This window comes from Nelumbo lutea, chromosome 4 (genome assembly GCF_056320005.1).
Source record: "Nelumbo lutea isolate HS-2025 chromosome 4, American lotus-T2T, whole genome shotgun sequence".
NCBI classification, from domain to species: Eukaryota; Viridiplantae; Streptophyta; class Magnoliopsida; order Proteales; family Nelumbonaceae; genus Nelumbo; species Nelumbo lutea.
The window spans coordinates 81,194,301-81,207,097 of record NC_142687.1 but is presented as its reverse complement, the minus strand read 5'-3'; the positions used below and the strand labels follow the sequence as shown (position 1 = coordinate 81,207,097).

General features: G+C 34.2%; 1 protein-coding gene across 1 annotated transcript in view; it reads right to left on the bottom strand.

Annotated features, from left to right (window-relative positions):
• LOC148861305 (lon protease homolog 1, mitochondrial-like) overlaps positions 1 to 5,845 on the bottom strand; it is a 41,836-nt gene extending 35,991 nt beyond the window's left edge. The window contains exons 1-2 of the mRNA XM_088985795.1: positions 5,305 to 5,845; positions 3,929 to 3,994 (exon numbers count right to left, since the gene is read on the bottom strand). Of these exons, the coding sequence (XP_088841921.1) occupies positions 3,929 to 3,994; positions 5,305 to 5,631 (393 nt within the window). The 5' untranslated portion in view covers positions 5,632 to 5,845. The remainder of the gene's footprint in view (positions 1 to 3,928; positions 3,995 to 5,304) is intronic.
• Between the last annotated feature and the right edge of the window lie 6,952 nt (positions 5,846 to 12,797).

Here is a 12,797-nt window from a genome sequence, read left to right as displayed (position 1 = left end):
CCTCTCTTTCTATCAATTGGCACTTCTTGAAGATATGTGGGCAGCAATTGGAGGATCATTGAATGGAAGGCATGTCAATCTCATGTGGTGAATGGTGATCAGCACCACCAAAAGAACCATTGTCTCTTCAGTTTTGTTGGGAGATTTTTTTTCTTTTTCTTTTTTTTTTTTTTTGGAAGAAGGGTAACTAACTAACTTTTCATTCAATCAAAAAGAGAGGTGTACATGAGAAGATGTACAAGAGGACAGGGCTTTACAACAAAAAACAAAAAATCCATCCACAACTCTGGAAAACTATCTGCACTGTACAAAATATTCCTCTGACCCTGACTTAGCTAAAGAGTCAGCTCTTTGGTTAAGCTATCTAGGGATAAACTTGAAGAAGCAATGGAAAAGTGAGATGATCCCTCTTATTTCAAGAAGGAGATAACCTAGCTGCCAAGGGCCTTCTCCTCAGTTGGTCACCCAGCTGATCACATTTCTGGAATCACCTTCAACTAGCAGGGACAGGGAAGCCACTTGCAAGGTTTTAGCTATTCTGAGACCCATGAGGAGGGCTTTTACTTCAGCTTCCAAAGCATCACTTACTGCTATTGGTCCACTAAAGGCACACCTCAGATTGTCATTTACATTTAGAGTAACCCCCCAATCCCTGTGCCAGTGATTTAAAAGGCGTGCCTAGATGCATAGGCGAGGAGCATTTTAGGGTATGTGCCTCGTCTAGGTCCCAGGTGCAACATTTTCAAAAGGCATGCGCCCGGTGCGCCTTGCATTTCAGCCCAGGTGTGTGCATTTTGAAAATCTGTGCATTTTTTTCTGTTTGTTGTGTTTAGCAGCTGGACCGAAAACCCCATATTTGCTGATGTTGCTCATTCATTCATCTGATATGGATTTTTTAATTTTTTGGGCTTGCCTTGAGGGGCTTGGTACAATGATGGCCTGTAGAATCAGGAATGCGTAATGTTTAACATCACATTAGGTATTTGAAGTAATGCAATTTGGAAAAAAAAAATAGAGATTTAGAGTTTACTGCTTGAATATGTTTTGTATGTTATGCTTGATTTTATTTTTAAATTTTCATTTTAAATATGTTTTACATGTTATGTTTATGTATTTTAATTTGAGATAACAGGTTTTTTAAAGTATTTATTTTAAAATTTAAGTTTATATTTTTAATTAATAATGTGTTTAATATTTTTAATATTTTGCATTTTTTTTATTTTTTCTCTTTTTTTATTTTTATGACTTTTTATTAATTTTTTTAGAAATTTTTGCATTTTTGCCCCTTGCTTCAAAAAGGCACACACCTCACCTTGTGCCTCAGGCACAAAATGGCCCTTGCGTTTTTTTTTTTTTTTTTTTTGCACCCTGTGCTTTTAAATGCCCTAGGTTTCAAACTACCATCAAATTGTAATATGAAGACTGTAAAAGGCATAGGGGGAAGATTAAAGCTGGGTTGAGGCACAAAAGGGGAGGAGATCAAGATTTAGAATAGGTTTCTGTCATGATCACCATAGTTGAACCCTGCAAAGAGTTTACTTTTAAGCATCCAAGAACTTACTAAAGCAAGGATGTGCCTTTTGAGGTTTTCCATAGGGGTACACTTTCTTTCAAAAACCCTTTTATTTCTCTCTTCCCAAATCCCCCACATGACAGCATATACTGGTTTTCCAATACATTCTGCTTCTCTTTCCTAGTTGTTTCCTTTCCATTGCTGCACAATATCACAAACATTGCTGGGTGGACCCAGTCGAAGCTGCCACCCCAACAAAGGTCTAGAAAAAACTGCCAAAAGCCTCTTGTCACCTAGCAATTCATGAGGAGATGCCTGATGGATTCTCCCTCTTGGAGATAAAGAGAGAAGACATGAGGAGATATGTAAAGATGTCCTTTTCTTCTCCACTAAAAGTTGTCATTAGTATTGATACGCTAAAGAGCAGTCTCCCAAATAAAGAAAAAAGGATTTAGAAGTGAAAGTTCCATTTGAGGTGAGAGATGAAAACTTTTTCTAAGGACGAAAGAAGATTAGAGACATCCAAAACTTCCTGCTCGGTAAGGCTTCTTTGAAAATTAAAGTTATGGCCTTATGGGTTAGGCCATTGTTCTCATGGGACAAAACTGAGGAGACTAGGGCTTGTCTATTTAGGACAAGCCTGAATAATCTAGGGTAGGTTTCACAACAGGGATGGTGACCCCACCAAAGATCAATCCATAACTTGATGAGGTTGTGTTGCCATTCCCTAAGCTGAAACTAATGCAGTTTGAGAGCAAAGGCAGGGTTTGGGCGACACCTTTCCAAGGGTGGATGGAAGACAAACGCGGAAGAGATTGGGGGCTACCCCTGCCACTAGCACAGTCACCATACTTGCTGCAGATTACAGAGGCCCAGAGAGAAGGCAACTCCTTCAGCATTCTCCAGTGCCACTTTCCAAGAAAGACATTGTTCCTATCCTCAATGTGGTCTAAGCCCAACCCATCATCCTTCTTTAGCTTGCAGACTACCTCCCAGTTAACTAGATCCTTCTTCATCCTTTCTCAACCTCCTCCCAACAAGAAATCCTGTTGAAGTTTTTCCAGGTAGTTTCTCACCTTGGCAAGCACTTTAAAAACAAAAGGGAATAAATGGGGAGATTAGAAAGAGTTGCTTTGGTTAGAATAAGTCTACCCCCTTTTGAAATATAGTTCTTCTTCCAGACTTTGGATTGTTAAGAGAGATAAAATATATAGGCAGATTAGACAACACTCTTTCAACAAGAAATCCTGTTGAAGTTTTTCCAGGTATTTTCTCACCTTGGCAAGCACTTTAAAAACAAAAGGGAATAAATGGGGAGATTAGAAAGAGTTGATTTGGTTAGAATAAGTCTACCCCCTTTTGAAATATAGTTCTTCTTCCAGACTTTGGATTGTTAAGAGAGATAAATAAAATATATAGGCAGATTAGACAACATTATTTCAATTAGTTTAATTCTGCCTTACATATTAGACAAAACACTTCATCAAAATATTCAACATCTCCAGGGTACGACAGCATCAAACTGAATTTCAATGGATAACCCTGGAAATTCAGGGATAGGATGACTTTTCGCAAATGGTGATAGAGCTAATATTGACATTGTATTCTGGCTACATTGGACATGGTTCAACCTGATCTGAAAATATGGCAGCTCTACGTGGGATGAGAACCTAAGATTAGCCAAGTCTCTGCTATACTTTTTTTGTGAATAGAAAAATAAAATTTCATTAAAAGAAAAAAGAGAATACAACAGGAAAGAATATAAGACATAACCCAAGAGAAAACAACCAAAGACTGGAAAAGAAACCAACCCAATTAACATACTAAAACATCAACACCCAAAACCAAACAAACCAACCCAGAGCCCCTTCAAGACTGATAAAGCTCACCCAACTTTACTAATCACTCTTCCAAATCCTCCAATTCATCTCCAACACTAGTTTTGTCTTCTAAAGTCCATATGATTTTAGAGATGAAGTGATCGAAGGAGACTCTCATACAGTTGTCAGCTGGTTGAAAAGAATAATATGGGTTTATGGAAATACATATAATAAAAGAGGGGACTGAGAAGTTAGCTGGAGAAGTGAGGACATGTAAAAACTGGACTCCACAATTTTCTAATGGTCTGGCAGACTGGTCAGAAAAAACAAGGTAAACACAGGAATCATCTGTACTAGGGATCAATTCCCCAAGAGGACTATGTAAAAAGAAGTAAGCAGGGTGGCTAGCAAGAGCTAGACCAATACAAGAGATGCTTGGAACAAAACTTTTTCTCCATCATTCTTCTATTAACCATTATTGGTTGAAAAAGAAATTATGAGAAATAGTGCATAGTATATTTGGGAAATTTGATGACTAAAATGGAATTCAAAAAGCAAGCCCACATTCAAAGGATAAGCCATTAAGTTGCCATACCTTCACATAGATAGGCATGTAGAAACCTGGAAATAAAGGTCTATGTGGCAGTGGCAAAGCTAACACCTGCAAGGATAACAACAAAAAGAAAAAATCAATGAATAAGAAATTTAAAGGAGAAAACCAATGATTCTAATTTCTGAGAAAGAAAGAAAGAAAAACTGGCTAATCTTGGGGAATTCCACTTAATTAAGATGCAATGAAAAGACGTCAAGAGGAACAAACAAATTATGTCCATGGTCCACAAAGGCATAAGACTTCTCTGCAGTAAACAATAATTGGGATGGGGAAGGGAGGTGGGAGAAAAATATATTAAAAAAAAAAGCAGGAAATTATTGGTCAAAATACATCAAAAAATGGAGTTATCATTTTCTGTTAAATAATGTCTAATGTTATCCTTCAAAAACTACCAAAAGATTGTGATAAATGACCTTCTTGATCAAGTACACATCATATATAACCACTGTAGCAGATATTTTAGTCATCACCAATGAAACACAAGCATGCTATCAACTCAACCAAAAGTAGATCATCAGGAGGTTTGAATTTAAAACAAATGGGGATCAAGTCCATGTTTTATTGGGTGATCAAAATAATATCCTGCAACAATGGCCACTGCTGATGTGATCTCATATTGACCCTTACATAGGATTGATTTTTATTTCTTTAAGTATTATGTATCAAGGATATGGTGGAAGCATTTGAATTATGATTCATGAATATACCAGTTTTCCCCGACATTAATGCATAACAAACCCCAAAACCCTGTTCACCAGACCATTGATTCTAAATTGCAAGAAACCATTCAAATGTTTTGCAAATATAGATAGGAAAAACAAACAAGAAACAACCAGTTGTGCATAGATTAAAGGTGAAAATGTGCAGTATAATATATGTCAAAGTTGCTATCAATGTGCATTAATCTCTCTGTATATAATTGTCTATGTTAGATGTTGTAAGATATAATGCCAAAGGAGACACAAAAGCCTTATATTGCAGATTTCCTCGTTGAGATTAGGGATTGTCACTTATCAAAGCATTACAAGATATCTTCCAATCTAATCCATATGCATCCTTATAGAAGCAAGAGATCCGGTTAGCAGTACCAGAAAATTGCAGGAAATAGATTATTTTGTACTTAACAATATCCAAAAATTCACTCCCTTACCAATTAAGACCAGCCAAGACAATGCTACATCCGAGTGGAAAAACAGTAAAAATTAAAATTCCTTTCTAAATTGTCCAAAGCTTAAGACTTGGTGAGCTATTTACCCTGAGATGAAAGATTCTAACCCAATACTTGCAGGAAAGAGGAGACAACTCGTAAAACAAAATTGCAATTCAAAAAAGTTAAAATGACAAAAACAAAGTCCTACCGTGAGGTAATCCTCTGGTCTGGGATTAGTAGGGACTATAGCTGACGAAGCTTTCGAATCGACTTCCTCCGCATTCTCCGCCGCGGCTTCGACTTCAGCTGTCTTTTCCTCAGGCTCAACCACGGGATTGGACCCGTCGCCAGACTCTGAACAGAAATATACTCTTTTACATAAACCTGAATTTCTTGGACTCGAACTTGTCAGAGAGTCCAAAACTCTAAGTAATGGAGCTCTTTGTTCTCCCCCATAAGAGAAATTTCCGGGAAGTCTTGGAGTTAAATTCTGCAATCGGCCCTGTCGGCATGAAGCTGATAAAACCTTCAGCATAGATGATGACTGAATGAAGAAAGCCGACAAGAATTCGGTTTCCCGACCTTTTGTGCCCTCTCTCTACTTTTATATCTGTTCGTCTTCGTGAATAATCGCCATTGGTTGAGTAGAGCTCGAAGAAAATAGGTATTTTAGTGCATGTGCATCGCTGCTAAAACCCTCCCAAAGTCCTGGTTTGAGAATGCATGAGAAGAGTATATTACCGAAAATCTCTCTCTTCTTCTTCAAAAGTACTAATAAGTCCTTTCCAGTTGCAAAGACGAAAATTTACAAGTGTAAAACAGGCCGTGCCGGATCGGCCGTGCTAAGTGCGGGCTGTGCCGGCTCCTGGGCCGTGTCGCCCTCTTCGGGGATAATTTAGAGGGTTGGCTCGGCATGGACCATGGCCCAAGCCCGTGTGGGCCTGTGCTATGCCATGCTACGGGCTTGGGCCGAGCGAGGTTGTAGGTTGTGTTGTGGGCCTGAGCCATGCCGAGCTGGGCTGCAAGGTAGGCCTTGGGTGTGGGTTGAACTGAGCCAAACTAGATTTTTTGTTTTTTTATATTTTTATTTTTATTTCTTTGTTAGGTAAAACTAAAATATTTAACTTTTTTTTGGGAACTATTTGAAAAAATAAGAAATGAAATGAAAAAAATACTTAACCAAATATGAAGTCAAACAAATAAAGACTCAAAGCGAATAGCAAATTGGATGAAAAATATGAATTTTATTTCATTTAATTTTGAATGATACAAAGCATAATATGGTTGGACAAATGAAATATGAAAATTGAAAAATGGAATGAATTAATAAAATATCAAAAATACACTATAGTTACAAATTGAAAATAAAAAATATGTTATTAAAAATATCAAATAAATTAAATAAAATTAAAACAAAATTTTCAATAATTTAAAAAATGCTATACAATTATTGAGTATACAAAAATATTGAATTCATCATTTTCTCCTATTGTTCTTAACTTTGATCATTGTAGGAATTGAAAATGGTGGAGGATAGGGCTATTTATAGGAATTGTTGAATTGGTGTGATGAGAATGGTGGAGGATATGGCTATTTATAGGAATTGGAAATAATTCAATTGCCCAAAATACCCTAAAAACTAGCCATTTTTTAGTTGTTGTGAGGGGTATTTTGGTCATTGTAAAGTTATTTATCACTTTACCCAAAATGCCTCCCCAAACTAGTTGTTTATATAGTTGTTGGCGGGCATTTGTCTTGTTATTTCTCCCCCCAAAACCAAAATACATAAATACCCCCTTTATATAGTTGTTTATAACTTTTGAGGGGTATTTATGTAAAAAACTCTATATAGCTACGGGCCTACAGGGCGGCCCGTGCCATGGGCTAGGCCATGCCTACATGTGGGCCACGGGCAGCACAGCACACATCGTCGTGCCATGTCATGCTAGCCTATGGACTGGAACCCCAAGCCCAGCATGGCTTAGACCATCGTGCCAGGCCTGACATGGCCCGCATGCCATCGTGTCGTACTGTGTCGGGCCGAATTTAAATGAAATAAAATTCTCTGGAAGAACCGAGTTGTGCTTGGCCCATTTAGATACACGCTTTGTTACTTGGAAGTGGAGGAGTGGTGATAACTAGTAATTCATTAATGGAGATGTCGCATGCTTTGAGTCTTGAGTTTTGACTCTTGAAGTTCTAAGACGTTGTCCACCTTATTTTGCTCATTGTGTGGGCCCATTGTTCAAAGTCAGATACTATCACTAGCGGGGACTCGTGTCATCCACAGAATTTATCAAGGAAAGTGAAATAACCAAAAACTTGTGACTAGGGAAAGAATGCAGTGTTGTTTAAAATAATTAAGGGCCTATTCTAAAAATGATCAAATGTTCATAACATCTGAAAGTGCAATAATTACATTAAGAGGTATATTGGTATTGGTGAAATTTTTTTTCATTTGAACTTTGAATCCAAAGAATATTGTTATGAACTCTGAATTCTGAATTCTAAAAATGATCAAATGTCCATTTTGACCCCATATATGAGAGTTTTTGTTTGTCTTTTTTGGGGTATCATTAGAAAACAAAAACTTGTATGATTGCTTTAAGAGATAAGAGATAAGAGATAAGACGAAACAAACAAACAACCATTTTTCTCTTAAAGTTAAAAGATTTCTCTTAAGAGATAAGAGTTAAGAGGAAACGAACAGGCCCTAAATCTTTAGGGTAAAATTTAAAAACCTCTCATGAGTTTTCTGACAATAATAAAAACATCCCTTGTATTTTCACTTTAACAAAAGCCTCCTCTGTACTTTTTAGAAAATATGCAACTACCTCCCTTCATACATAAAAAAAAAGCCAACCAAATGTATTTATTTTTTTAAAATGCCTATTTTGCCCTTATACCTATCTATTTAGATGTAGATTATTTAAAATACCTTCCAAAATGTTGTTCATTTTCTTCCCGATAATTGAGAACAATAGTCGCCGACCTTCTCACCCATTTGAGAAGATCAATCTATGACACACCACCTACAATGGCAAAAGCAAGGGAATCATCCCACGGGATTGTGGCCTTTCCATGGATTGGCTAGTGGGGGCCTCATCGCCAAACTACGAGCTCTCTGTAGGATGGCTATTGGCTAGTTGACCTCACATCTACCCTACTCTGTCTCTACTCCAACAATTGAAAAAAGTGAGAAGCATAATCATTGTCATTCATAGGTCAAAGCAGAAGAAAAAGGCAGAAAAAAAATATCACTACAAGGCAAGCCATTACCCATTGGAGTTAAATATATATTCCAATCTAATGGCGTAAGAGTGTGTGGCTCCTCCTCTCACATAAAAGGAAGGTGGCTTATTGCTTCCAATGCAAGAAAGAGCACTCAGTGTCAAAAGGCCGGAGTCAAAAGACAAACAGTAAAATACTGGAATGACGACTACTTGAAAAAGGGTTTGAGCAAGGAAGGAATTGAGAGCAAGAATGTCTAAAACCAGAAATGATAGAAAGATAAGTAGAATGAAGAAGAATCAGAAAGTGGATTTTGAAAGCATGTTGAAGGAAATCATCTTCCTAATCCGCGTTAACATCCTAGCCCATGTGCTTTATAGCTTACAGCCAGTATGTAAGTGTTACAATCCATTTGTCCCACGTTGGTAGTATGGGATGCTAATGTGAGGTATCCTACATGGTAGTATGAGATGCTATTGTGGGGTATTTATGTGCTTGGGTTCCCTCTCTCTAACAACTAGCTTTTAGGGGTGAGTTCTCTTAAGGCACATATCAAATGGTATCAAACCCTACACTATACCTCCCAATTGCAATCATGTGGTGAGGGTGGTGACATCGGTATTGCAATGTTCAGCTAGGACTAGGTGGACTAGTGCAAAGTTAGCTTGTGTGGGTGCTGAGACTGTAGAGTGTGGTGGAATGTTACAATTCATTTGTCCCAAGTTGGTAGTATGGTATGCTGATGTGAGATATCCCACATTGGTAGTATGGGAATGTGAGTGATAAAGTGATAGACCATGTCGAGATGGACGTAGCAAACGAGAGAGAGAGAGAGAGAGAGAGAAACGATGGCTCGGTTCTCAATTCTCGGAAGAAAATGAATAGTGTTGTGGAAAGTATTTAAATATATATGCATAAGGGCAAAATAGGTATTTAGAAAAACAAATACATTAGGTCATCTTTCTTGTCTAGGGAGGTAGTTGCATATTTTTTTAAAAAATACAAGGGAGATTTTTATTAAAATAAAAACATAGAGGAGGTTATTGTGATTGTAAGAAAACTCAGGGGAGGCTTTTATATTTTACCCAAATCTTTATTTTAATACTTTGTTACAAAAATATTTTACTAATTTAGTAATTTGGATTAATTATATTAATATTTTTAATAAAAATAACAACTTATTGCTAATTACTTAATAAAATAATTATTTTTTCATCTTATTTGTTAGTGTTCTATTTTATTTATTGTATTTTATTAATGATTAAATGTTTCAATTTTTTGAAAATATCATTTAAATATTTAAAATACTTAACAATTAGTAAATATTATAAAATTTGGCTATAGTCATAATTAAATTAATATATAGTTAACTTTCTTATTCATAAAATCTAAGCCCAAACTTAAGGTTTAAGAGTTTGGATTTGGGTTGGATTTATTCTCATCTTGGCCCAACTCACCCAAATTGCACACATTGTAACATTCATAATTGGACTGAACCAAGCTGGGTGCAACCCATGCATGCATTATTTCTAGTTTTTCTTTTTAACTGTTTTTAGATAATATTAAAGCCAAAGGAGCTATGAAGGATGGGCTACCCCCATTGTGTAGCCCAATGAAAAATTTGATAGTGTATTAGCATTTTTTAAGATTGCTTGGCTTAGCCTAGCCCATACCTTAAGTGTAATAGTATTTGTTTGGGCCTATGGTTTTTCATAAATTAAAAATTTTATTTAATTATATTCTAATGTAAAAATAATATATATATATATAATTTGTTAATTAAATATTATATAATAATATTTAGCATATATGCATGTAACTTCCAAGTTGAGCTTATTAGGGTTACTTAGCTTGGGCCCTATCTGTTAGGGCCATCAATGGACTCTGAAAGCTCGACACCCAATTAGACTTCGGATTTGATTATCCCAGATTTGGATGCTAGAACTTCATATAGTTCATAATTTGATTTGGTGTAGATTTAACCCCATCCAATTTGATTAAAATTCATGTCTAATAAAAAATATTATTTTATATATGTAGTATAATTATTGTATACACATAGATATTATGTGTAATTATACATATATGCATTTATACTTTAAAATTCAAAATCCAACATAATAATAATCAAATGTAGATGAAGATTTAGAAATTTCATAATCAGATGTTGATATGGATGTAGTTGGATTTGATTTGAATATGATCAGTTTACATACCCACTACTCACATTATGTATGGGCTTGGTACATATCTAAGCTATACCTAATTCAAAAGAAAATAGTTGCTTGAGCATTAAAATTTATAGATCTAATCAGGTTAGGCTAAGCTATATACCATTTGTTAGTTTTTTATTATTAATATTAATTATCCTATCAATACTAATTTTTATTGATTTTTTAATTTTAATAATTGTTAGATAAAAGCTTATCAAATTTAATAGTTTTATTAATTTTAGTAATTTATTAATTTGAAGTAAACCTAGCTTAGAAGAAAATATTTGCTTGAGCTCAAAGTTGGGCTAAGTTATAAATGGTTATCCCTAAATAGGAGTCTTATGACATTATTTTAATAAATTTTTATAATTTTTATTTTATTATTTTTCATAATTTTTTACTATGTACTGTTCTAATAATATTAATTATATTTAAATAGAATTAAATTGTATTTTAGTTTTTTCATTTATGAACTACTAAATTTTATTAATTTATTAATTTTTAATAGTTGCTACATAAAAATTTTACTAATTAAATTTTAATTTATTATTATTGTTGTTGTTGCTATTATTATTATTATTATTATTATTATTATTATTATTATATGTCATGTATCACAAGTTACGGGTTAACACTGACCCGTTTAGCTTGTCTTTTTCGTCTAAGTGATCATAAGTCTCTTGCGCACTATGGACATTATGCAAATAAAGGTCTCAACTCATAAAAATTATTAATTTTAATGATATTATTAATTAATTAAAAATGCATTAACACAAAGTTATCTAATAAAATAAGAAAATAAGTAAAACAAAATACAACATTAGAGCACAAGTTCTATTTGCAATATATCAAACCCATGTTTAAATCATAATACTATTAAAATTATCAATTAATACTTTTTGTATTTAAATTTCTTATTTTTATTATTGATTATAAATATTGATTTTTAACTGGAATCAAAATGTTTTTAATTTTTACTAAGTTTTTTTAATATTTCTTAGTTTTAAGCGGGTTTATTTAAAATTTTTATTTTTAATAGTGTTTATTGAGTTTGATTTTTAAGTGGAATTGAAATGTTTTAATTTTTTACTAAGTTTTTTTATCATGTTTAAATTAATAATTTTTAAAATAATATTTTTATTTTTGTTGTTTTATGTTTGATTGTTTAACCTCAAACTATTTATATTATTTGACTTATTAATTAATATTTTACTTTATTATGTTGTATTAATATTCCATCATGTCTTTTTTAAATGTAATAATAACATGCATTAAAATAATAGGCCTTTGAAAACCCAAATGCCTCTCTCTCTATCCAATAATGTACAAGTTTATTGATCTAATCAAATTGACAATGATTATTTTTTTTTTATTTTTTAAACAAAACAAAATATGAAAGATGCAAAAAAAAAAAAAAGAAAAAATAGATAAATAACTTCTATCAAAGGAGAGACATGCTGGCATGGACCATCCAATTTTATTATCTATCTATATACTTGGGGTCGGTCAACCCTAACCCAACCCGAGCTGTTGAATCTATATATATACAATTAGGCCATGTTATGTCGAGTTGAAGTCAATCCTAACCAAATTCGGGCTATGGAACCCCCTACCCTAACCCTACCCCAATCCGAAGGTTATGATTTACTTCCTTTGCCAAATGTTCTTATTTCCTATATTTAGGGGTGAGCACAATTCGATTAAAACTGAAAAACCGAACCAAAATTTTGATTTCGATTTAATTGGTTTGGTCTAATCAGTTTTTTGGTTGGGTTCAATTTTATTCTTCGGTTTTTTGTTTTTCAGGTTTTGGTTTCAGTTATCATACTTGATAAATCGGTTAACCAAAAAAATTGATTTAATTTTATAACAATATATTTTTAATATTATTTATATTATAATTTATAAATTTCATATGAATGTTTAATAAATTAATATAATATATATCGTATTTGGCTATTTGCCAAGTTTCCAAAATAAGCAAAACATCTTAGACAAGTAAATTTCCGTGGAGGCGTCTAAGAGACTAAGACTCTAAGCGTCTTTCAGAGTCCAGAGTCCAGAGTCTCCAGACTTCCACTCTTCGTCAGTTCGTCTCTTCGACTTTGACTCTTCCTTGATTCATGATTCCTTCCTCAATCGGTCTCTCTTTGAGACTCTGAGTTAGGGCTGCCAGACATCACCGGCTCACCCAACACCAATAGGAACACCGAACACGAACATCATTGACTCGTTGCCAAGTGTCACGATTGTTGGT